Source organism: Piliocolobus tephrosceles, chromosome 13, assembly GCF_002776525.5.
Source record: "Piliocolobus tephrosceles isolate RC106 chromosome 13, ASM277652v3, whole genome shotgun sequence".
NCBI classification, from domain to species: domain Eukaryota; kingdom Metazoa; phylum Chordata; class Mammalia; order Primates; family Cercopithecidae; genus Piliocolobus; species Piliocolobus tephrosceles.
This window is the reverse complement of record NC_045446.1, coordinates 107,904,731-107,931,044: the sequence shown is the minus strand read 5'-3', so window position 1 is coordinate 107,931,044 and position 26,314 is coordinate 107,904,731. Positions and strand designations below refer to the sequence as shown.

At 40.9% G+C, this 26,314-nt stretch overlaps 1 protein-coding gene across 1 annotated transcript; it reads left to right on the top strand.

Moving 5' to 3' along the window:
* The first annotated feature begins 312 nt into the window (after positions 1–312).
* MPZL3 (myelin protein zero like 3) lies at positions 313–26,051 on the top strand. Its single transcript, XM_023208347.1, has 6 exons — positions 313–459; positions 12,397–12,563; positions 15,491–15,701; positions 17,163–17,328; positions 19,202–19,265; positions 22,814–26,051. The coding sequence occupies exons 1-6, from the start codon at positions 387–389 to the stop codon at positions 22,838–22,840; spliced, it is 708 nt and encodes a 235-aa protein (XP_023064115.1). The 5' UTR covers positions 313–386; the 3' UTR covers positions 22,841–26,051.
* The last annotated feature ends 263 nt before the right edge of the window (positions 26,052–26,314 follow it).

Sequence of the window (26,314 nt, the reverse complement as noted above, 5' to 3'; positions counted from 1 at the left end):
AGGTGTTTCTGAACTCTAAATTTACGGGAGTGTATTCTGAGAACCTTCAACTAAATCTCGAGACGTAAAAAACGATGTCTGATATGCAGAGCATCAAAATTATTTAGTTCTGCAGAATTCCACAAAAACAAACTTGTAAATATTTAAAGTCTGTAGCCTACTTCATTTTCAAGCAAAATAGAGCAATTAGCTCCCGCCTGAAAGTTAATGAATCGCTGGTCAGTGAAACCAGGTGTGGTTCTGGAAAGAAGCCAGGTTCCTATGGTAACTTCGGATCGCCATTTAAGTTGTCTCTCGGCCCCCTGCCCTGACGTCACTTCCGGCGTTACCTGTGTCGTTACTGGGAGCTGTAAACAAGGTGTGCAAGCATCTGGAGAGCTGCCGGGATGCAGCAGAGCGGGGCAGCAGGAGGCCGTGGCTACGCTCTCTTCCCTCTGCTGGGCGTCCTGTTCTTCCAGGGTGAGTGCTCCGGCTGGCTACGCTCCACTTCCGGCTTGGGGGGTTAGGGAAGATGGTCGCTTTTCCGGTTCCGGGTGGGGAGGGTCTCCGAAAAGCCCCGGCATAGCTCTGGGAGGGAAGGAGAGAGCGGGACGTTGGGACGATGTCATCACCACACCGTTGAGGGTAGTTGGTATTTTGTCAGTCCTTGTCTGAGCCTTGGGAGCTTTTCCACCTTGCGTGACCTGTCGTTGTAGTTTGGTGATGGCATACTTGATGGAACCACAAAGCGCTCTGGCTTTGGGAGCACCTGGTGTTATTTTGTGATGAGGTTGACTGCTGTGGTTTGGGCGCTGTATACCCTGATTAGAAAAATGACAGTTCTAGCATTCAGTAGTTTGTCCCAGTAGTTTTGGGAAACAAAATCATGACAGTTGGTAATTTTATTTTTTGTAGGTGATTATTGTGGTCTGTAAAATGAAATATTTGTTAGTCACAGAAGAGATGTGATGTGATTCATTATAGAGAAGCATATTGATGAAAATCAACTACTTTAGCATTTTAATAACTTTTTTAATACAACAAAGAGCATTTAATTCTGTTAAAATTTAATCTATTAAGTAGTATCAGAAGTAGGGTATTCACACTGACATTCACATCCTAAAATTTAGGTGAGTTTTGCTTTCATATAATTTTCAAATTGCATAAATGTCAGTTCAACGTAATTACCTTCATTTTAAGGTACAACTATTTCCTGGGTTTTATGTATGTGTGTCTTCCTGGGAAATAAAATATTAGTATATCTAGCATTAGAGTGAATTGCTAGCTTTATAAAATTTCCTTGAGGGTAATGGGGATTTCTGAAAGAGATATTTAATATTATATAAATATAAATAATGTAAAGACTTCAGGTGTCCTAAATCTTAGCAGATAAGGCTGGAAAGTTTTTATTTTAACTGGTGACTAATATTCATGTTGCCAGCACACCCCGTGATCCCTCCCAGCTGCCTGTGTCATCATAAGTCTCCAGTTTTTTTAGCTAAATTACTTTGCCATATGGTATTTAGGCTGGCCTACTGTCACTCCTAATACACCCAGTCCACTCTCTCTCTCTCTCTTTCTCACACACACACACACACACACATACACACACACAAGAAATACTCAAATATTGTCTTATTGAGAAAAAAAATCTAGAAATGGTGTTTTCTTAAATCTAATGTAATTTTGCTTTGAAGAGCATGTGTGAAGTCCAGCAGATCATATAATTCAATGAAACATTAAAAGTTGAGTTTACGATCTCTGTGTACTTGTGGAATAGATATTTTGCCTTTTAAAAAATAACTGGTGGTAGGGTGTATGGCTCTTGCCTGTAATCCCAGCACTTTGGGAGACTGAGGCAGCTGGATCACCTGATGTCAGGAGTTCAAGACCAGCCTGACCAACATGGTGAAACTCCGTCTCTACTAAAAAATACAAAAAAAATTAGCTAGGTGTGGTGGCGGGCGCCTGTAATCTCAGCTACTCGGGAGGCCGAGACAGGAGAATCGCTTGAACCCAGGAGGCAGAGGTTGCGGTGAGCTGAGATCTCACCATTGCACTCTAGCCTGGGTGACAAGAGCGAAACTCCATCTCAAAAAACAAAAACAAAAAAGAAACAACTGGTTTATCATATTATTCACATGCCATACAATTTACTCTCTTAAGGGGCATAATTGAATGGTCTTTAGTATATTCACAGTTATGCAATCATTACTATGATCAATTTTAGAACATTTTCATCACCCCAAAGAGAAACCTGATACCCATTAACAATCACATCTCATTCCCCATTTCTCTTTGCCCCTGGCAACCACCAGTCTATTTTTTTGTATCTATTGATTTGCCTATTCTGGACATTTCATATAAATAGAATAATGTCTGTAATCCCAGCACTTTGGGAGGCCAAGGTGTGTGGATCATTTGAGGTTAGAAGTTTGAGACCAGCCTGGCCAACATGGTAAAACCCCGTCTCTACCAAAAAAAAAAAAAAAAAAATTAGCTGAGTCTGGTGGCATGCCCCTGTTATCCCAGATTCTTGGGAGGCTGAAGCAGAAGAATCACTTGAACGTGGGAGGTGGGAGTTGCAGTGATCTGGGATTGCACCACTGCACTCCAGTGTGAGTGATGGAGTGAGACCCTGCCTTAAAAAAATTAATAAATAAATAAAGTAAATGGAATTACACAATGTGTGCTTTTGGTGACTGGCTTTTTTCACTTTGCATGTTTTCAAGATTCATTGATTTGTTTGGTCTTTTAAATCTTATGTGGTTGGCCGGGCGCGGTGGCTCAAGCCTGTAATCCCAGCACTTTGGGAGGCTGAGACGGGCGGATCACGGGGTCAGGAGATCGAGACCATCCTGGCTAACACGGTGAAACCCCGTCTCTACTAAAAATACAAAAAACTAGCGGGGCGAGGTGGTGGGCGCCTGTAGTCCCAGCTACTCGGGAGGCTGAGGCAGGAGAATGGTGTAAACCCGGGAGGCGGAGCTTGCAGTGAGCTGAGATCCGGCCACTGCACTCCAGCCTGGGAGACAGAGCCAGACTCCGTCTCAAAAAAAAAAATCTTATGTGGTAGAGTTGATGACTGGCTTTTTTCACTTTGCATGTTTTCAAGGTTCATCCATGTGTTTGGTCTTTTAAATCTTATGTGGTAGAGTTTGGTTTCATGTCAGTGTTTATTTGCCTTTTGTTTTCAAAAATAAGGCCACTAAAATTATTAGATTATTTGAATTCTCCTTAAGTTATAAGTCTGGTCCTGCTATATCAGTTATCTAAGTATTTAGAAATGGTAGACTAGGGGACCTAAGGTTCTTAAACTTTTCTCTTTTTTACCTAAGTGTGCAATATGAATAAAATATCAGTAGATTTATATTTTAGAAAATGGGGCATACAAGATTGGGGGCTTTATTGACACATTTAATTCTTTCATGTGTAAAATTACTTATGTTAAAATATGATTTTCTTGTTTTTCCCCCAGACTAAACAGTTTTTGTTAATTATTATGAATATTTCTATAGTTGGCTGTTTTTACCTGGCAAGAATGCTTTTCTGCTCAGATGAAGAGATAAGGGCATTAGGCCTGGGGTGGACATTTCTGAGTGAATTAATGTGGGATTGGTATTTTTTCTTTTTTTATGAGTGGAAGAGACAAACTATCTTACATCCATTGGTTTTAAATCATTTTTTAATTTCAGTATAATATATGTAGAGAAAACTACACATGTCATAAGTGTATACAGCTCAATGAATTTTCAGAAACTGAACACACATGGGTAACTAGCACCCAAATCAGGATACATAGAATGTGTCTCGCATTCCAAAAGCCTTATTTTGTACTTCTTTCCCGTCATTATCCTTTCTCCCCAAAAAGGAGTCAACACCCTGATGTCTAACAGTATAGGATAGTTTAGTTCATCCATGGATGCAGTGAGCTGAGATCACGCCACTGCACTCCAGCCTGGGTGACAGAGTAAGACTCTGTCTCAAAAAACAAACAAACAAAAAACTGAAAATATCAGTCTGTAAAGATTGATCTTGAGCCTAAACTTTTAGATGTTTTCTGTCCTTTGAACAAATGCTTCTGTATCTTAAACTTGGAAAGACACTGGGAAAGTAAACACTTTTAAAAGGCACTTTTCTTTCAACAGTCCACTTATAAGGTTTGCTTTATCTACCAGTATGGGGGAGAAAAAGAATAAAGTTGGTTTTGTTCCATTTAAAGTAGTTTTGATATTTCTTTGCTCCATACCAAAGTCTTCCTTCCCCAAAATAAACAAGTGAATTAGAACCAAAAAAAATCAAGAAAAAGAAAAAAGGTAATAATTTCTTCTAGTTCTCAGAATTTTATGTAGGACTGTACAAAATTATCATCATTTGGAGTTGATTTTTTTTCACCAGCCCTGAATTTTAGTTCATCCATGGATAAACTATTACTTTTCTTATTTTTCTTTAACTATACAATTAAGACCCCACATATCCAGTATTTAGATTTCAACAAAGTGACTTTAAATGTTGATAACTTTGTGGCAAAATCATGCTCATAAATATGGAGTTCAGATATATTAACAAGGAAAAAACTGGTAGGTAGGTGGGTTTATTGATGGTGTACTTACTATAATTTAGCAAACAAAATTTGGTTTAGTAACCAAAATTTACTATAATTTAGTAACCAGAATGTGTAATTTTAATGCTTATTTTGTAATAATTTTTGTTTTATAGAAAGGAAAGTACGCTGGGCGCGGTGGCTCACGCTTGTAATCCCAGCACTTTGGCAGGCCGAGGCGGGCGGATCACGAGGTCAGGAGTTCGAGACCATCCTGGCCAATATGGTGAAACCCTGTCTCTACTAAAAATACAGAAGAATCATTTGAACCCAGGAGGTGGAGGATGCAGTGAGCCAGGATTGCGCCACTGCACTCCAGCCTGGGGGACAGAGTGAGACTTTGTCTCAAAAAAAAAAAAAAAAGAAAACCGTTGTTGGTTTGGTCTAGTTGAATAAATATTACTAGACATCCACAGTACACTAGGCTCTGTTTTGATGGGCTTAGGATCTACTGGAGAAGACATAAGTCAATAGATGATTTTGGAGTCTGATACTAAGAAATAAATGCATTAGAAACCATGAGGATGGAGAAGAGATGCTTTGATCTGACATGAGAATAAAGGAAAGGTTTCCTGGAGGTGAAGTTAAATCTTGAAAGAGGAATAAGTTTGTTAGAGATAGGGAGTGAAGAAAATTTTAGACGTAGAGAGGAGCATAAACAAGGCATGGAGGACTGGGCATGGTGGCTCATGACTGTAATCTTGGCACTTTGCGAGGCCAAGATGGGAGGATCAGTTGAGCCCAGGAATTCAAGATCAGCCTGGGCAACATAGCGAGACCCCATCTCAAAAAAACAAAAAATAAACAAGGCGGACATGGGGTGGAGGGCATTAAATAACTTTCAAAGCAGGTTTTCTGAAACTCACTTTGATTGGATTAACTTAGATCACATATTGACCCAAAACCTATCTTTGTGATTGGGAGGATATGATTGGGGTGTCTTAATACTTAATTGGCTCTTAAGAGTTAAGTATTAATACATCTCTTCCTATGTCAGCATTAGGGACTTAACATGTGTAGCTTGAAATTGACCATGATAGGAGTGTTTGTACCACAGAAATCGTCCAACCCTATGTATCTGGTGCTTTTTATTTTTTGTAAAAATGTTTTGCTGTTTACCAGTACACCACTAGATATAATGATTGGTTTAAGTAAATCCGAGTCAGCCTCAGCTGGCAGTAAAGTCAGTTACTGTTTACTTTTAGTTTTCTCCCCTCCCACCAGACTCATTCTCTGCTCTACTCTACTCTTTGGAAAGCTGACTGTATAGAGTACATCATTCAGGCTCTCTTCCTCTGGTTTCCAGTTAGATTTGGCCAATGGGAGGCTTTGGCAGGAGATCGGAGGGCAGGAGAGAGAAGATCAGGATGTTTATTTCCTGCTCCCTCCCTCTCTTGGTGCCATAATCCACAGTGCCTGTATCCCTCTAACAACAGCCATTGTCAGGTAGCCCACAGCTCCCACTCTTATCAGGATCTAGTAACACCATTTCCTCCCTTTGCCCTTCAGACCTGGGGATGGTAAAGGCTTTGGGCTGTTGTCAGCTTCCTTAACCTTGGGAAAAGTCCCTTCGAAAAGTGACCTAGGCTGAGCATGGTGGCTCATGCCTGTAATCCCAGCACTTTGGGAGGTTGAGGTGGGAGGATTGCCTGAGCTCGGGAGTTTGAGTCCAGCCCAGGCAACCATGGCTAAACCCCGTCTCTACCAAAAATACAAAAAATTAGCCAGGTGTGGTGGCACACACCTGTGGTCTCAGCTATTTGGGAGGCTGAAGTGGGGGATCACTTGAACCTGGGAGGCAGAGGTTGCAATGAACTGAGATCTCGCCACTGCACTGTAGCCTGGGCAATAGAGTGAGACCCTGTCTTGAAAAAAAGAAAAGAAAAGAAAAGAAAAAAGAAAAGTAGCCCATACACTTTTCACAACCTCAACTGATTGTGCCTTCCGTTTCCTGCCTGGATCCTGACGGATAGTGTCATCTTCCTCCTAGCTCATAGGCTATGATAGGCTATGTGGGAAAAGGTAGGTATCAAAAAAAAAAAAAAAAAAAAAAGGGATATTATTAGGAGATCAGGGGAAATGGATGTTGAGCTGGCAACAAACAAATGTTTACTGCATTCGATTTGAGGTCGTGTGGTGGTGATATTCAAGAGAGTATATCCGGTAACACTTGAACACTCAGAGGCAGGTCATGGCTAGTAATATAGATTGGGAAATCATGATCCTATTAGTGGTTGTTAAATCTACAAGTGAATAGGATTGTCCAAGGGGAATATGTTGAATGACTGTATATTCAGGCTAGATCTCTAAGGAACACCAGTGTTTAAAGGATGGATAAGAAAATAACAGCCTTAGATATTTGATACATACTGTCAGAGATGTGGGGAGACAGAGAGAGAGTGAGTGAGTACCTGTGTGTGTGTATGTGTAACACAATCAGTGGTGGAGTTGGTTGGAGGGGAACTAAAGAGATTCTGATTTTAAATTGTAATCCATGTCTCTTTGTTCTAAACCAAGGGTTGACAAACATTTTCTGTAAAGGGCCAGAGAGTATTTTAGACTTTGTGGGCTACATGGTCTCTGGTAGCAACTATTCAATTCTGCAAAAAATGCAGCCACAGATAAATACATCAACAAATGAACATGGCTGTGTTCTAATAAAAGTTTATTTTAAAAGACATTGTAAATTTTTTTTAGCTGTTTACCAAAAGACCATTGGATGTCATAATTGATTTAGGCCAATCTGGTCACACCCAGAGCTGGCAGTCAGGTCAGTTGCTGGTTATTTTTAGTTTGTTCCCTTTCTACTAGATCCGTTTGCTTCCATTTAGCTCGTGGGCCATAATTTGCTGACCTTTGCCCTAAACCAACCACTCCCTTGACATTATCCCTTGGATATCTCAGAGGCACCTTAAATGCATCCAGAATCAAACTCCTGTTCCCCTGCCAAGCCTAGTACTTTTCTAGTCTTCCCTTCTCAGTGAATGGCATCAGGAAGTCAGAAACCTGGGAGTCATCCTTCATATCTCCCTTTCCCTAATATTCCACAGCCATACTTAGTTCAAACTTCCCTTCTTTCTTTCTTGACTACCATAGTAACCTCCTCAGTAATTTCCCCATATTCACTCATTCACAATTTTTTTTTCTTTAAGAGACGAAGGAAGTCTCACTCTATCACCCAGGCTGGAGTGCAGTGGTACGATCTTGGCTCAGTGCAACCTCCACCTCCCACCACCACACCTAGCTAATTTTTGCATTTTTGGTAGAGACGGGGTTTCACCATGTTGGCTGGGCTGGTCTCGAACTCTTGACCTCAGGTGATCCACCCACCTGGGCCTCCCAACATGCTCAATTTCCCCATATTCACTCTTGATTCCTTGTAAGTGTCTTCTCTGAAGTGATCTTTTAAGAATGCAAATTTCATCAGGTCTCTTCAGTACTTTCCATGGCTTCCTATTACTCTAAGGATAAGGACCCAAATCTCTAATGTCCTGCCTGGTCTGGTTTTTGTTTACTTCCCAACCACATCTCATTCTATTTTCTCTCCCTTTCGTGTTTTTTGTGTTGCAGTCACACTCCTTTTCAGCCCCTTGACTAACTAAGCTCCTTCCTGGTGCAGGACCTTTGCATGTGCTGTGTCCTCTGCCTGGAATGCCCTCCCTCTCCTCATCTTGTTACCTCTTCCTTCAGATCTTAGCTCAAGAGTAACTTTCAGGGAAGCTTTCATTAACCACTCTCCTCTCCCCCAACATAACAGGGGCCGTACCTGTAGCCACTTTCTTTTTCCTTCCTTTATAGTAGTTATCCGAGTTTGTAATGATGCATTTGTCTTCATGATTAGTTAATTAATGTATCAAACTTCTACTGTGTTTCAAGTATACAAGGGAGTGTGTTTATTTTGCTTGCATTTAATTCCAAACCCAGAGGATGGCACAAAACAGATGCTCAATAAATGTATGTTTGAAGAATGAGTGAATGAATGAGGTAATTGACATGCAATCTTTGGGATAGAGAAGTTCATTAGTCACTGGTAGAGGATCCAGTAAAATAAGGATAGAAAAGTGTCTACTGGAGTTTTTATCCCTCGGATTTTACAATTTTAAGATATATGATGCCTTTTACCACAAGTGGTAGTGGAGTTCAGTTGTACCACAAAGTCCATAAGTGAATGGGAAGGAGGAAATGGAGACCTCATGTGTAGGCTACTCTTTCACAAACTTGGCTTAGAAGGGAGGGAAAGGGCAGTAGTTGGTAACTAGAGTAGTATTACAGTGTTAAGAAAAGATTTTTTAAAATTGCTATTTGTTTCTAAGGATGGGAGAAACCTGTGTATTTAGAGGCTGAAGGGGAGGGATTGAAGGCAGTAGAAAGGGTTTTTTCTTTTCTTTTTTTTTTTGAGACAGAGTCTTGCTCAGTCACCCAGGCTGGAGTGCAGTGGTGTGATCTCATCTCACTGCAATCTCTGCCTCCCAGTTTCAAGCGATTCTCCTGCTTCAGCTTCCTGAGTAGCTGGGACTACAAGCGTGTGCCACCATGCCCGGCTAATTTCTTTTGTATTTTTAGTAGAGACAGGGTTTCACTGTGTTGCCCAGGCTGCTCTTGAACTCCTGGCCTCATATGATCCGCCTGCCTCGGCCTCCCAAAGTGCTGGGATTATAGGCGTGAACCACTATGCCCGGCCTAAAGAGGGTTTTTCTGCTAAAGCAGGGAATAGAGGGGATGAATCCAGGCAGAGCAGAGGACCTGGCCTTGCATAGGAAAAGGGACACCACATCCTTTCAGTTGGAAGTAAGGATGGGAGCAGATGCAGGAATGTGTGTACCTGGGCCGTTTATATGGCCTCAAGTTTCATGACGATGTAAGAGGTAACATTTTCTTCTGAGAATGAGGGGTTTGGAGGTTGCATGGAGGACTGAGGAAGAATGACAAGGGCTTGAGGAATCATGGAATGGGAAGCTAACCAAGGCCAGTTAAAGGTTTGCCAGGCCTCGTCGAGGACTCAGCTGTGGGTGACATTAACACATTTCTTATGGTAATTGTCCAGTTGTGTGATTTTTCTTGTTCAGGGTATACTAGCCCAGTCTAGTTGTGGTCATCTAGAGCTGAGCTTTTCCTGAAAGGGTGCAATGGAAAGATAGGAGTGTAGAGGAGTTAAGAGTATTGAATGTACTATAAAAAAGGTGATAGGAATAAAGTGGGTGATTTACAAGCATGCTTTGTTCCTATACTAGAATTTCTGGTGACCTGTCCGCCTGTTTCTCTCAGTGTCTCTCTGCCTGCTCCCCTCGCTCTGAATTTTTGCCCTGAAGGTGCTAACATTTGATAGAGGAATAGCCTTTGTAACTAGGTGCAATCGATGGCATCTGTGCCTGTGCAGGATTATGTACCTAGTGTTAGGAGGAGAAAGGGCGATGAACCGCATCAGGGAATTTGGGAAGGCACCACAAAGGGCGCCGATATTTGAGCTGGAATTTGAAGGTGTGTGAATGTTGGGGATGTGGTGTGGTGGGGAACAACCCAGGCAGGATTGTTAGAGGTGGGGAGAGCCTTTCAGACAGAGAGCTGTTCAAAGAGAGGCTCAGTGACTTGAAAGGACACGGTACATGTGGGAAATGGCAGGACATTCAAGTAATGATGAAGGGATTGGGAAAGTAGATGGGATGCAGTGACAGAAGTGTGGGGCTAGATTGCCACTGTTTGAATTTGATTTTGTAGCCCAATAGGAAATTATGGAAAGTTTTTGAATATGTGTGGTGTTCATTTTAATAATAATAGCTAACATTTATTAAAGTCTTTATTCCAGATGCTGTGCCAAGCATTTCATGTTGTGAAATGAGCAACATGATCAAAATAAAAAGTTTTTTTTTTTTTGATTATGGTCGCTCTTCAGAGTGATCCAGTGAAGTAGATCTTGTTGTTATTCCCATTTACCAAGTGAAGACATTGAAGCTTGAACTGGTTAGGTAACCGAGATCAAGGTCTCATAACCAGAAAGTAGCTGAGCTAGAACTCAAGTACAGGTCTGGCTAATTCTCAATCTGTATTTTAAATCTCTATACTATACTTATGTTTTAGGATAAAGGAATAGACATGGGGAGAGTGTAGATTGTCCGTTCATTTCCACCTCCCAGTTTTTAGAGTTAGATCTTGAGTGATGAATAAGGATTTTCTTACAGGGATGGGTCAGGATTGCAGGCCTAAGAGAGTGGGGACTGAGGGATAAAAGCTTTCCAGCAGAGGGACACCGTTTGCAAAGGCACAGAAGGCAGGACAGGTTTAGCCTGGCAAGGTCAGAAAGGGTGCCATAGGCATACCAGAAGTAATCTTCATCTTTGGGATGGGTCATATTCTTACGAGTTCTTATTAGTGGGTTCAGTTTTGGTCTCCTCCTTTTGCAAGGAATGTCAACAGACTGGATTGTCTAGAGAGGAGCAAGAAAAATGACTCAAAGCTGGCAGAGGTAAAGGCAGTGGAACTGATGACTCATAACTGTGACAGGAAAGGTTGAGAGTGTGTGAGCAGGACTGAAGAGGTGGCAGTAATGACAGTGACACTGTCTAACACGCACTGAGCACTTACTCTGGTTTGAGTAGGCTTCTTAGTGTGGTATGTGTTTTAACTCTTTTAATCCTCCCAGTGGCCTTCTGAGGTAAGTACTATTATCACCATTCCCATGAGGGTGAGGAGACTGAAGCAGTACAGTAACTTGCTAAGGTTGCAGACCCAGCAGGTAACAGTGCCGGGATTTGAACCCAGACCCTCTGGCGTAGGAGCCGTGAACTGCATGCTCAATCACTACACCGTTCTGTCTGTACTGGAAGCACTGCTGATTTTTAGGACAGCGTGTGGGTTTGCACTTTTCTGAAATCTTGCTGCTCTGTTTGTCTTGGCCACCAGAAGATTCATGGCTTCTTGAGGTAGATAAGGAAGCAGGAAGAACAAAGTACTGGCAATGTAATTTCCTAAAATATGGCTCTGTAGGGAAAGATAAGTTTTTGTTCTCTGAAAGCAGAAGGAACTGGTTAGAATAAAGTGCCAGCCCTTTTCAGGGAGATAAAGTGTCAGATTTGGGTACATACATGAGTGGTTTTGGAAAATATAAGTCTCTAGTGGGTTTTAAAATGATACTTTATTTTTACTTGCTAGAATGCATTCACCTATTCTGTTTTCTTCCCCATGATTTACTTTTAATGGATGTGTGATTCCTCAGCCAGCTTTAAGAAAAAGGGAAAAACTAGATAGTACCTTGGGGGCAGTTTCAGAAAATTATTCGAAATAAATGTTCCCATTCTTACTTCCTATTCTCATTTTGCTGTTGATGAGGCAATGGTAGCTTCATGATGCAACCATGCTATACTTGGAGTAAGTCCCTTAGACCACAAAAACTGCCATATTCCCAGAGAGAGAGAGAGAGTGTGTGTGTGTGTGTGTGTGTGTGTGTGTGTGTGTGTCTGTCTGTCTGCGGGGGATGGAAGGGGATGGGTGATGTTGCCTTTTAGCCAGCCATGGGCAGACCCATTGTTTGTAGTTAACTGAACCACAAGCCTGTATCTGGGAAAATGCTGGTGTGACCAGATTTTAAATTTTTACACAAGCCTTCGGTTATGATTTAAGATTAGAAAATGATTGAAAAATACTGTCTTTGATTAATGCAGTTATCAACTCCTTGTCCCTTGTGGGCTTGCCTGAGAAGATATTTATTCATATTTATTGCCCTGGCTTTTTGATGAGGGCTCTAAAAATAATTGTTCACTCACATCTGTAGATTCCACCCAAATGAATGCATTTTAAGTGTTTGGGTTTGCTTTGATTAGGTGTTTATATCGTCCTTTCCTTGGAGATTCACGCAGATGCCCATGTCCGAGGTTATGTTGGAGAAAAGATCAAGTTGAAATGCACTTTCAAGTCAACTTCAGATGTCACTGACAAGCTTACCATAGACTGGACATATCGCCCTCCCAGCAGCAGCCGCACGGTATCAGTAAGTGTGTACTTTTTTGGAACGTTCCTTTGGTCAACGGGTTTGGAATTGTTTTACTGCAAATCACAGGCATGCCTGAGGCCATCTCATCTCAGAGTAGAAGATGGGCTTCTACTTTAATAGAGATAGATGAACTTTTATCCTATATGACATTCATTTGGTCACATAGGGCCCCGTGTAAGAATTCTGTAAATAAGCTGCAGGAAAAAAAACTGTCAGAAACTCAGAGGAAATGTGGTTTAATTTTTTTTCCTCTTTGTTGTTTCTTTTTGCATCATTTCATAGCTTCATTTTCAGATTTAATGTACTAAGAAGGGTACCTTCAGGACAATTGAACAGAAAAATTCTATAGGTCCAGTCACAGACGTCCTTTCTCTTAAGGCTGCTCGTTTTCTGTCATATTAAATTGTCTCAGTGGGTGTATCTCTTTGCATATTTGTGCTTTGTGGATTTATCTTGACACTTTTTTTCCAGTGTATAAACATCTGCATTGATTTATATGGCTGCCTTTGAAGGAAATGGTGGCACCTCGTGTTGGTGACAGATGTTGGTGACAGATGGTCTTGCAATATTGGAAGCAATAAACCTTCGTCACACATATAAAACACATTTATGGTCCAAGTTGCATTGTAGGTGTCTAATTGAAGATTAAAATGCTATAAAATTTTTTTCTCTTTAAGCTTCCAGCAGTATCCTTAGCTCAGGATAGATGTTATTCAAGAATGTGAATGTCATAGCTGTATGGAAGATTGTATTTTTTTAAGTATTGTTAATTTATTTATCCTGTTTCCTTCACTGGAAAAATGTCCTCTTTGACTTTGTGTAAATAAGCTTTGCATTCTGTGTTAGGAGCCATTGTAGAATGCCACATAGCTTGAGGCTAGGTAGGTGACTCCAGTGAAAGAAGCTAGGCTGTATTCATGCTCCCCTCCCACTTTTTTTTCAGACTTGAAATAGTTCACTTGATTCCGAGTGATCAGGAAACTGGGGCTGGCCTTATATGTCTCTGCCTCCTTGGTCAAAAGTAGGACAGAGCAAGCAATGGGGAGCTTCCTGGGTGAGAAACAGCAGCTCTCTTCTAGTGCTGCCCTCTGCAAGACTGGTCAGAAAATCAGCAAACTCATACAAGTTGGAATTAAAGTTTACGTAACATGATGTTGCAGTCATGGAATTAGTCAGTCAAGATTGTGTCAGATTAATCAATAAGCAAGGATGTGAGTTTCATGAACTTAACATTGAATTTACGAGCTAGACTAATCTCAAGGATATACAATGGGCCGTGTTTTGTCAATAAGGAGTTCCAAACTCTTTCACACTGATGCTGATAATTAGTGGTAAGGATTCTTTACCCCCTTTGAAATGTTCAACAGTTATTATTTCTCATTATCTGTCTTTATCACTAAATGTAAGTTCCATGAGAGTAGGAACTATGCCTGTGTGGCTCCCTCCGTATCCTTTTGCTTAACAGTGCCTAGCACATTAGAAATCTGCACCAAATATTTGTTGAATAAATGCATAAACAAATGAACAAATAAGTGAGTCAGCATCTTTTCTGGGAAGTTGCCTTTCAAAATTGGGCAATTCAGTGGTTGTAAATACCCAGGTTCCTAAATGGGAAGGTACCAAGTAACAAAGAAAGAGGAAAGCCTGTATTTTGCATAAGCCATATTGCGTAAGTCATATTGTATTGTAATACCTGCCTGGCCTGCCCCAGGTATAATTAGGCTTTTGGTGATGAAGTGTCTAATCAAGGCTTTTGATAAGTGTCTGATAATTAGACTTTTGGTGATGAAATGTCTGATCAAGTCCTAGGCAGCATTGTTTTAATTCAACATATATTCATTGAGTACTTATCACGTATTAGACTTAGGGATTATATTAATTGTCAAGGTAGATAACTTGAGAGAGGCTGAATTATATGACACTCTCCTCCTTTGAGAAAAAGCAAAAATCTCCCTTTTGTCACTTACTAGTTGTATACCTTAGAGCAACTCACTTAGTCTTTTGTTTGGCTTTGTTTTCTTTCTTTCTTTCCTCTTTTTTTGAGGCAGAGTCTAGCTCCATTGCCCAGGCTGGAGTGCAATGGCACAATCTTGGCTCACTGCAATCTCTACCTCCTGGGTTCAAGCAATTTTCGTGTCTCAGCCTCCCAAGCAGCTGGGATTACAGGTGTATGCCACCACGCTTGGCTAATTTTTGTATTTTTAGTAGAGATGGGGTTTCACCATGTTGGCCAGGCTGGTCCTGAACTCCTGAGCTCAAGTGATCCGCTCACCTCGGCCTCCCAAAGTGCTGGAATTACAGGCATGAGCCACCATGCCCAGCCTGTTTCCCTTTTTATACGTTTGGGATAATTATACCTGCCTCATGTAGTTCAATGTAGTTGTGAGGCTCAAGTGAGTAAATGTGTGGCAATTATTGGCAAACTATAGAGTGCTATTCAAATATGAGACGCTACTTTAGAACCAAGTTTCCCAACTTTGGCACTGTTGACATTTTGAGCCAGATAATTCTTTATTGTGGGTGCTGTCCTGCGCATTGTAGGATGTTTACTAGCATCCCTGGCTTCTACCCACTAGATGCCAGTAGCATCTCCCCAGTTGTGACAATCGAAAATGTCTTCAGATACTGCCAATATCTCTTGGAGGGTGAAATTGCCTCTGGTTGAGAACTATTACTTTAGGGTTCCAGGGAGAATTTAGAAGCGATTCAAGGATTAGGGTCCCAGAAGTCTCTCATTGGGCCTTTTTCTGATCAATTTTGTTAACCTATAGGATGGAGGTTAAAAAAGCATAAAAAGTTGCCCCGCTGAAAAAAAAAAAAAACCACACCATTATACAGTTGTATTTTATTTTGGACCTACTGAGGTTTATATTTTCATTGCATTTTCCAAGTTAACTTTTTCTCTCATGGTATTGCTTTCTTAGATATTTCATTATCAGTCTTTCCAGTACCCAACCACAGCAGGCACATTTCGGGATCGGATTTCCTGGGTTGGAAATGTATACAAAGGGGATGCATCTATAAGTATAAGCAACCCTACCATAAAGGACAATGGGACATTCAGCTGTGCTGTGAAGAATCCCCCAGATGTGCACCATAATATTCCCATGACAGAGCTAACAGTCACAGAAAGGGGTAAGCTCATTGCCACCAACCTTCTTCTGCAGTGCTCTGTGACTGCGGTGGTGCTTTCTGGAGAGCTCAATGATAAACAAAGCTGTCTATCTTTGTAAGCCAGTTGGGTCATTAAATCATTGAGTCAAAGTAATTTTTCTGCCATCCCAATATGTATGTTGGGGTGAATTTTTAATCTTTATTTTAAAAACTGAATTTTCTCTTCAGATGTTGTCATAGTTTCTCCATTACCCTTTTTTAAAATTTTAAAATCAAAGTTCTTATGGAATGCATAGAAAACCCCTGAGCAAATATAGGGTTGTTATCTTTGTGAAATGGAAGTATTCCAGTCCTCCTAGCATGTTCATACTCCCAGTTATGAGATAGTGTTCTTGCCTGTGTCTTGAAAGGGTACCCCCCTAACCATGAGAGGTAGTGCCTTTCTTTTACGTTGCAAAGAACAGTAGTTTCCCTTTACCGTGAAACAGGAGGAGAGTAGATTAAGTACTGATTTTTTTTTTCTACGTTATTCCCTGATGACGATTAAGTGGTCATTCTAGTCCTTAATTGGATTTGAGCCAAAGATTTAGAGGCACATTATGGGTCATTATAGATTCGTCATCATTTCTCAAGTCTTTTTCAAGTTTCTCTCCCTCCCTTTTTCCCTCCTTCTCTCCCTCCCTTCCTTCCTTCTTCCTTCCCCACTTCCCTTCTTTTCTCCTTCCCTTCCTCTCTCCCTCTCTCATTTCTTCCTTCTCTTTCCCTTTCTTGCTTTCTGTCTCTCTCACTTTCTTACTTCTTTTCTTTTAAAGGTAATAACTTGTAGGTTTCAAAGATGAGCACATTCATACTCCTGGCAGAAGAAGAAAATGGTACAGTTTTGCTGGAAGGCAGTTTGGCAGTATGAATCAGGTGCCTTAAAAGTTTAGGCCCTTTGATCTAGTAATTCCATTGTAAATTTCATCTTAAGGAATTAGAGCTAAAGATGAAGATTTATGTACAAGCCTGGCCATCCGAATGTGACTTATAGATTCTAAGAATTTGCAACAACTTGAATGTCCAGCATTAGAGGATTAGTTCTATAAATTATTCAATATGATAGAATGCTATGCAGCCATTACACATCACATCTGGAAGGAATTATTAATTATTTATCATATAATAAGTTTAAAAAGGAGGTTAAAAATAATATGTAATTTATGATCCATACTTAAAAATATATATGCCCCCCATGCACCCCATACCCAGTACCCCTAGAAGACGATTAAATGGGTAGATACCAAAGTCTTCTTCCTAGGAGTGGGATCGTGGGTACATTTTTATTCTTCATTGTACTTTTGTGTATTTCCTACCTTTTACACAATGATTCATTACTTTTGTAATCAGAACAAATATAAGAGCAAAAGTAGAACCTAGTTGCTCACGTCACAGGAGGCATATTTGCATGTCCCTGTCTTTTACCTTCTCTTTCTCCACCTCTAGGTTTTGGCACCATGCTTTCCTCTGTGGCCCTTCTTTCCATCCTCGTCTTTGTGCCCTCAGCCGTGGTGGTTGCTCTGCTGCTGGTGAGAATGGGGAGGAAGGCTGCTGGGCTGAAGAAGAGGAGCAGGTCTGGCTATAAGAAGTCGTCTATTGAGGTTTCAGATGAGTAAGTCCAGCAGGAGCCCTGGGCAGCAAACCTGTTTCCTCCTTAGCGCCCTTCCCAGACCCCCACATCCACACCTTCCTTTCTTCTGGACCGAGTTTAGTTCTGCTGGTGAACTTTCTTTTCAAAGAGAATAGTTCTGCTAAGGGCTGCCAAAAGGAAGGTTGAAAGTGAAGTATGTGAATATTAATTTGGAGAGAGATGGGGGAGTTGATATATGGTCCTACTCTTCTGCTTTGGAAATCAGATTGTACAGTGCCATGGTCTGAATAAATTCTGAAGTTGATGTTTCATTCTTTCAATTCCAGGTCAACTATTTTTCCTTCTGCTTGTATTTAGCACTGAGCTGATGATGTTTCCTGATAGAAAATGCCTGAGCAATGAGAGAGGCTTTAAGAATAGCTGTGGAGGGCAAAAGCAATTTGAATAAGCAAGATCTATTCTTGGTCAGCATATGTTCTGAAGTGAGGGGCTACATAGATTGTGGTTATCAAAAAGATTTATTAAACATTATTCTGCCAGTGAGCAGGCGCGATCTAGTATATTCCCTAAAAATAAATGTAGTAAAAGGAAATCAAAACAAAAATCTATATAAAACTCCTGTTCTCCATTTTCTATGTCAGGGGAGGGGAGTCTTACATTGAGAAGGTCCAGAATTCTGTGTGTGTGTGTGTGTGTGTGTGTGTGTGTGTGTGTGTGCATTTATTCAATAATAAGAGAGCATCCTGTGCCCTTTCCAAGGAAGCTGTGGCTCTAAAAAGGCAAAGAACTCTTGGTAAAAAATGCTAATGTCTATTTCTAAGCATGGTATCCAAAACTCCTTATGATTTTACTCTAAGTCACATTGTTTCCTGACATCTCCCTACGTCCCAGCTGCCATGAACTTATTTATTTGCCCTAACATACTATACTTAGGTCAAATATTTTTCCTAACTCTTTCTCATCCTCTAAGACCCTGCCTTTTGTCTTGCTGGTAATGCCCTCCTTCCTTCTCTTGTTTGCCTGGAAACTCTTTCTTATCCTCCAAGACCCAGCTGAAATAGCCCCTTCTCTTGAGTTTCCCTGAGTCCTCAGGGAACAATTAGTCACTCCTCGCTCTTTGCTGCTACAGCAGTTTGACCTTAACTCTATTAAAACTCTTATCACACTGCATTATAACGTATTTGTTAAGTTGTAACAGGTCTTTCACCCCCATCATGAGCTCTTTACAGCCCCAAGTTTTATTTATCTTTTTACCTCCAGGCTAGCACAATGTTGAGACTTTGTCAGTGCTCGCTACACTTCTGAATGAGTGATTATTTATTGAGCAGTTATTATGTGCCAGGCACTATGGTATGTGTTTCGCATGTATTTATTTTTTATTTACTCCTAACAACTATGCTTTAAGAGTGGGTGGTGATATGTGCATTTTTCTGTTTGTTTGTTTTTTGAGACGGGAGTGTCACTCACTCTAATCTTGGCTCACTGCAACCTCTGCCTTCTGGGTTCAAGTGATTTCACACCTTAGCCTCCTGAGTAAGTGGAATTACAGGTGTGTAATTGTATGCCCAGCTAATTTTTGTATTTTTAGTAGAGATGGGGTTTCGTCATGTTGGCCAGGCTGGTCTCGAGCTCCTGACTTCAGCTGATCCACCCACCTCATCCTCCCAAAGTGCTGGGATTACAGGCATGAACCACTGCGCCTGGCCAATATATGCACTTTACAGATGAGGAAACAGGCTTCTGGGGCTTAAATAATTTGCCCAGTCACCCAGCTAGTGAGTGGAAGAGCTGGAATCTAAAACCAGACCTGTCTCATTTCAACACCTGTACTTTCAACTGCTCTACTCTATTGAGCATAGTGGTGATTCAGATGTGGTTTGTCCTCTTTTTACAGCACTGATCAGGAGGAGGAAGATGCATGCATGGCGAGGCTCTGTGTCCGTTGCGCTGAGTGCCTGGTAAGTGCATGCCATTCCTTCTGCTTACTGCTGATGTCCCACTTTCCTGCTTACCTAACAGGATCCATCCTACGCCCTCAGACGCAGCAGAGGATATGCAGTTAGGTCCAAGCAAGATATGAGCCAGCATCTTCCCCCAAAGCATTTTGGACTCAGGGGACCCCTACCAATTCTAACCATGATTTGTTTCATGTCTCATGGGCAGAAAGTGGTGGTCTTAGGTTAGGGAAGGGGGCCACGTAGAGTAATTTCTACTGACTGACAGAAAATCCCAAAACAGGAGTGTCCTGTGCCACTGAATTCATACTAGGAGACCTCGACTGGCTGGACCCAACCCTGAATTTAACTTTTCCACCAAGCCGTAGTATTTTTCAGGGAGTTAGGGAGATATAACCTTTTAGGTAACTTGATGTCTTTTATCAATAAGAAATACCACCCCGGAAGGCCCAAGTTTTGATTTAAATGTCAAAAGGCTGTCATCCCTCCTGCTTTGAGTACTCGCTGTGACTAATGACAGAATCAGAGAGTCCAGTTAGGAGGCTGGGGTGGGTGTCCTAGGATCCTAGCAGGAGGGAAGACTCTCTGATGTGGTGCAGTTGAAAACAGGTCATAAAGAACTTCTGATCCCATATGATACATACCTGTCATTGCCTCCTGTTTACTTATTGCCAAGCTCACACTTGGCTTGATGACTAATTGCAGTGTTTTTTGTTTCTGTTTGTCTCATGCACTTAAGTATCAAAGGGACGATGAGAGAAAGGTTGGTATTGCCAGTGCAGAGGACCTAATACCAACCTTTGGAGGCTTGGATATTTTTGAGAACACAAAATAAGTTAATGTTCATACGGTTATTATCCACATTTCAGATATTAATCCATTCAACAGTGATTTGTTGAGCATCTGTCACATGCCATATGTACTGTTCTAGGTGCTTAGGAACCAGCAGTGAACAAAACCGACAAAAATTCCTACCCTCTGAGAACTGAATGTTCTTTGCCTGGAAAACTTTCTCATCCTCTAAGACTCTGTTGAATTGGGGTACAAATATTCACAAAGTTTTAAAAAATAAGTAAAATATATAGTATATGAGATAGTACTTAATGATATGGAGAAAAAAAGCAGAAAAGGGGGATGGGATGGCTGGATAGGGAGTGTGACATTAAATAGGTTAGGGACAACCTCAGTGAGAAGATATTCGAGCAAACACCTGAGAGAAGCAAGCCATATGGCTATTGTGGAGGAGCGTTTCAGGCAGAAGAAATGACAGGTACAAAGGCTCTGAGGAGGGGCCATGACTGGCATGTTCTTGGAGTAACAAGAGGGCAGTATGGCAGGAATGAAGACAGCAAGGCAAAGAATAGTATTTGTTGACATCGGAGAAGTAACGCAGCAGCTACATCTTACAGAACCTTGTAGATGATTGTAATGACCTGGACTTCTACGCAATGAAATGGAATACATTGGAGGGTTTGGGAAGAGAAGCACTATCAACTGATGTCTATTTTAAAAGTATTACTCTGGCTTTTGTGTTGAGAATGGGTGGTAATGAACAATGACAGAATCAGAGAGTCCAATTAGGAGGCATTTGCATTAATCCAGGTAGCTGAAGATGCTGGTAGTTTGAACCAGGGTGGTGGTGGTGGAGGTGGTGAGGAGTGGTTGTATTCCGATTATAGTTTGAAGGTAAAGCCAGAAGTGTTTACTGCTTTTGCATTTGTATATGAAAAAATGAGAGGACTCAAGGATAGTTCCAAGATTCTTGACTTGAGCAACTGGTAGAATAGAGTTACCATTTGCTAATATGTGGAAGTCTGTGGGTGAATCAGATTTTAGGAAGAAGATCAGAAGTTGGGTTTGGACATATTAAGTTTGAAATACTTACTAAACTTCCAAGTGGATATGTGGAGTAGGCAGTTGTGGGTGTGGAGTTCAGAAGAGAGGTCTAGACTGAAGATAGAGATTTAGGAGCCATTAGCAGATAGAGACTGATAGAGACATTTCCTCCAAGGAAATGAATGTAGATAGGGAAGGGGTCAGAGGAGGGAGCCTGGGCCTTCCAAGATTTCTAGTATGGGAAGATGAAGAGGACTTATTAGTAAAGAGGCTAAGAAAGAGTGACTAGTGAGGTAGGAAGAAAATCAGGAGATTTTGGTATCCTGGGAATCAAGTGAAGAAGTATTTTAGGAAATAGTGATCTAGAGAGTGATCAACTGTATCGTTTGCTGTGGAGTCAGGTGAAGTAAAATGAGAGCTGATAATTGATTATTAGATGATTTTGGAATATGGAAGTCATTGGTGACCTTGGCAAAAGGAGCTTCAGGGGAACATTGGGAATGAAAACCTGTCTGAGGTGGGGTCAAGAAAGATTGCAGAAAGATGCATTGGGACAGTGGCTATAAACAACTCTTTCAAGGAGTTTTGCTGTGAAGGGATGCAGAGAGACAGGCAATATGTGGAGGGCAGTGTCATGGGTGGCTTTTCCTTTTAAGATGGGAGAAATTGAGCACATTTGTATGCAGATGGGAATTATGTAGTAGAGAAGGAAAAATTGATGCTGCAAGAGAGAGAGGAGAGGATTGCTGGGGTAATGCCAGGATCTAGTGCATAAGTGGAGATGTTCACCTTACATAAAGTAAGACAGGGAGAGTGTATAAGAACAATAGGGAAGGCCAAATAGATGGGTCCAGATGTAGATGAGTGGCCACATGTGATAGAGCTTGTGGAAATTCCCTACTGATTGCTTCTCTAGTCCCAGTGATGGGAGAAAGCAAGGCCGTCAGCTGAGAATGATGGGAAGAGGACGTGTTAGAAGTTTGGGGAAAGAGGGAAGGGTATGAAATAGTCATCAAAGAGAATGAATAGACTAGGGAAATGTGGTATACCAGATAGTGCTAATGGCCCACTTGAAGTTAGAAGTAATAAATATGAGTATGAATAATAATAATGGTAACAGGAGCTAGTCTTGAATGAGTGCTTATGAAGTGCCAGGCAGTGCTAAGTAATTTACATGTATTGCCTCATTCAATTCTCGTAACAGTTCTATGAGGTGTATTTTTATTATCCCCATTTTACAGATGAGGAAACTGAGGCTTAGAAAAGTTAATAACTTTATCCAAGGTCACACAGCCAGCCAGCAAGAGGTAGAAATAAGTTGTAGACTGACACCTAGTCTAAATTCCTAACCACAATTTTGCACATTTCTGCAAGAGAGTGGGGAGAGGATCGCTGGGGTGATTCCACCAACGCTTGTTTTGCTAAGAAACAGTGCTGTAGACAGGCATCCTTTCTTGAGTGTTGAGGTTTTAAAAAATATTCACCAAGGGAAAGGAAACCACTAGGGCTTCAAAGCAGAAATTTGCCCAATAGACACCAATTATGTTGAGGTCCTGTGAAGCTCCATGGGGGAATTTAGGTGTATTGAGTCAGTGGCATTTCACTTGTGGTTGTCTCCCCAAGCCAGGTTCCATCTGGAGGATCCTAACATGTGGTCTTTGCCTAAATTCCAACTCTGGAATTGTGTTTCACACCTACTGTTTTTCTCCCTCCAGGATTCAGACTATGAAGAGACATATTGATGAAAGTCTGTATGACATAAGAAGAGTCACCTAATAACAGGAAACATCCCATTCCACTGGCAGCTAATGTCTGTCAGAGAAGTGGTGCTGGCCTAGACCATAGTGACGGACAATCCTGGAGATCATCAGTAAAGACTTTAGGAAACACTTATTTATTGAAGAAATGTTCTTGTATTTATAAACTGTTCAAGAACTCTCATAAGAGACTCATGACTCCACTTTCAATAAATTATGCTGTAATTGAATGAAGAAATTATTTTCCTGAGCAAAAAGATACTTTTTGATTTGTCTTTGCTCTGGAATGTATTACATGTTTTCTTCCAACTGTTTGAAGGAGAATCCTGAATGTTTGCCACACTGCTGATGCCAAAATAATTTTTTAAATGAAGTGGAGCTTATGATTTCCTGACGTGTCACCAGACAAAACGTTTGCTTGGGATAGGTGTTCTTTGTTTTTTGCTCCATGTACATTTTCAGCTGTGAGTTAGTATAGGGCATATACTCGTTGGTTTAATCACCTCAACCTCAGTTGTGTTTGGATAATTTAGGGTGCATAGCCTTAGTTTCCTTAGAGTTTTGGTAGGATCAAGTCATTGGTTTGCTCTGACTGGGTTTTTAAAGTATTAAATACAATGTCATCAATTTACAGTTAAGGAAAGGAATCATGAAGTAGAAAAATTATTTTATTTAGTCTTGCTGGTACAATTTGGGCCAAGGAGTCTTTGTTATTTTCTTTCTTTTTCTTTTTCTTTTTTTTTTTTTTTAAGGCAGAGTCTCACTCTGTCGCCAGGCTGGAGTACAGTGGTGTGATCTTGGCTCACTGCAACCTCTGCCTCCTGGGTTCAAGCGATTCTCATGCCTCAGCCTCCCGAGTAGCTGGGATTACAGGCATGTGCCACCACACCCAGCTAATTTTTGTACTTTTAGTAGAGACGGGGTTTCACCATTTTGGCCAGGATGGTGTCAATCCCCTGACCTCATGATCCGCCCGCCTCGGCCTCCCAAAGTGTTGGGATTACAGGCATGAGCCACTGTGCCTGGCCTGTTGTTTTATTTTCTTATGACTACAACTTTTCTTCTTGACTTTTCAGGTTGGAGGCAAGAAAAACTCTTTACAGGTTTTTAGTGGGGGCTTATGGAGTATTTCAGGAGTTCTTTGCAATTAAATAATCTTTTCACTTGTATTGTCTTTCAAAACTTTGTTGATTTCCAAAATGCACCAACTATGAGTAACTATGGTATTTGCAAGCGGTTTTTACAAAATATTTGAGATGAGGAAGTGAGATTGTGCATAACATACTTATCCTTTCTGTTCTCTCAGTGCCTTGCAGCAGGTTACTCCATTCTGCTATGACAACTTGTTTCAAATGTTAATTTATGCAGGAGTTTTTATAAGCCATTAAGGCATATGTATAGCATATCAGTAAAGATGGATAGTGCATATATAAATAGTCCTCTGTAATAGCGATTGGATTTACTTCTCAATTATGAGAGACAAAAATTATCCCCTCACCTGTCTCTATTCTTTCAATAGGTTGATCCCTTATCATGGTTTTTCATTAGTTGGTCAGGAAGTTTCCATATTACAGCAATTTAGACTGTATATGTTAGTTTAAAAATCATTTTTCTCTATCTCAATTTCTTTTCTTTTCTTTTTTTTTTTTGCAAAGACCTAATTTTAAAAATTTGGGTTGTTAGATCTGTACCGTAGATTTGGCGTGACCTCTTCTGTTAACCTAGTCCACAGATTAGTGAATCTGGTTAGTTGAAGGACATTGTGATTTGACTGTGGTCATGCGAGGAAGTAGAAGAGGCAAAGACAGGACTGGCAGTTTACATTTCCACTGGTTAAACCTCACGGTACTTTGGGGGGCTGCTTGTTAACTTATGTGGTTATCTGAGGCCAATCTAACGTGACCATTTCTGACACCTCAACAGAGAGAGGAAAGCAACTTGAACAATGACAGTAAATAATTTGGGCTCTCAGAGTTTTGAAGATAGAGACCTAATTGTGAGGGGGACTATTTTGTCGGTCCTCATTTCTGCGCGAAAGAGATGGTGTTACAGGAACCCACTGAAAGCCACATCCCATTAAATGAGGAACCAGTTTTGGCTGGGCCTTCTTGTAATGTCCTTGCAGGTGTGTTGTGAAGATTAATGCAGGGTGCTATGTTTGTAGATTGACATCTAGTCTAAACTTGAGGTAATTGGTGCTCTATGAATACTCAGTCATGTTATTTTATAGCCTTAATCATGATTTGAACTAGTCCCTTCCTTTTTAAATGACTGGATGGTGTCCTTCGTGGTAAGGGGAGTACATTGATAATATAGTTTACTTCATGGGTTTGTGGTCACATCCCAGTCATCAGCTGCTATCATTTTCCTTCTTCATCCCTTATGTTGAGATTTGGGTTACAGCTTTTTATTCTTTGAAGGATCACGAAGTAGTGTACAGACACCTGCCTTCTTTAAGGATGAAAGGAAGATAAAGTGGTTTTTGTTTGTTTGTTTACTTGTTTGTTTCACCTATTGTTTGAGTAACTTCTAAGGTGCTATTCTCTCTCTCTTTTTGCTACCCCATGAGCTCTTGTCACAGCCATGGAAACCAGCCTTATTTAGAAAGGGAACTTAGTTCAGAAGGGGTTAAAAGCCTTCCAGAGTTTTTCTTTAGCTGCTGAAGTTTTTACTTGTGGTTACATGACCTTAAGTTTTATGCATTAGGCTCTTAATTCTATTACAAAATGTGAACTTAACAATTGCTTTGTGTTTTCCATGTGACTTGTTACTTCAGGCTACTTGGGGAACATCTTAGTCCTCTGTAGCTCCTGAACCCAGCACTGGTGCTTCAAGAGAGAAGGTAGCACGTCTTTGTTCAAAACAAAACAAAACACCACTTCTGGAGGCCATATCCTGAATATGAATGTTCTACTAAGTCACTCAGTTATGGTTCTAAAGGGAAACCATAAGAAGACCCACAAGGAGTAGACCAAGACTATTATTTAATTGCACAACTTGAGACTTTGCTGCCTGAAGAGGCAGCTCCATTCCTTTGACTCCATTGGTGGGCTGTTAACTGCTGCACGTCATTGACTTTTTTTGTTTTTGTTTTTTTGTAGGAGGGTAGGCGCTGTTGGGCCATATGCACAGATATTGTAACTCTTGGTGTCTTTACTGCATCATAGTCAATAAACTTCTTTGCACCCTTTGGCTACCTTTTGGTGTGTGCATATCTACATATAAGGTGGGAATTGTCTTGTGAAAAAGATGGCGGTTTGTGGTGTTAAAAGAGAAACTTTAGCTGAATTAAATTTAAAAGAGTTGAATTGAGCACAGAATGATTCATGAATCAGGCAGTCTCGTGAGCCAGAGTAGGCCCAGAGACTCCAGCGCAGCCACATGGTGGAAAATTTATGGACAGCAAAAGGAAAGTGATGTACTGAAAACAGAAGTGAGGTACGGAAACAGCCAAATTGG

Bases quoted from the DNA above. Each gene is read 5' to 3' on its own strand.
- MPZL3 (XM_023208347.1), top strand. From the start codon at position 387: ATGCAGCAGAGCGGGGCAGCAGGAGGCCGTGGCTACGCTCTCTTCCCT. The intron at 12,564-15,490 runs GTAAGTGTGTAC...TTGCTTTCTTAG, and splicing joins GCAGCAGCCGCACGGTATCA to ATATTTCATTATCAGTCTTT. The intron at 17,329-19,201 runs GTAAGTCCAGCA...CTCTTTTTACAG, and splicing joins TCTATTGAGGTTTCAGATGA to CACTGATCAGGAGGAGGAAG.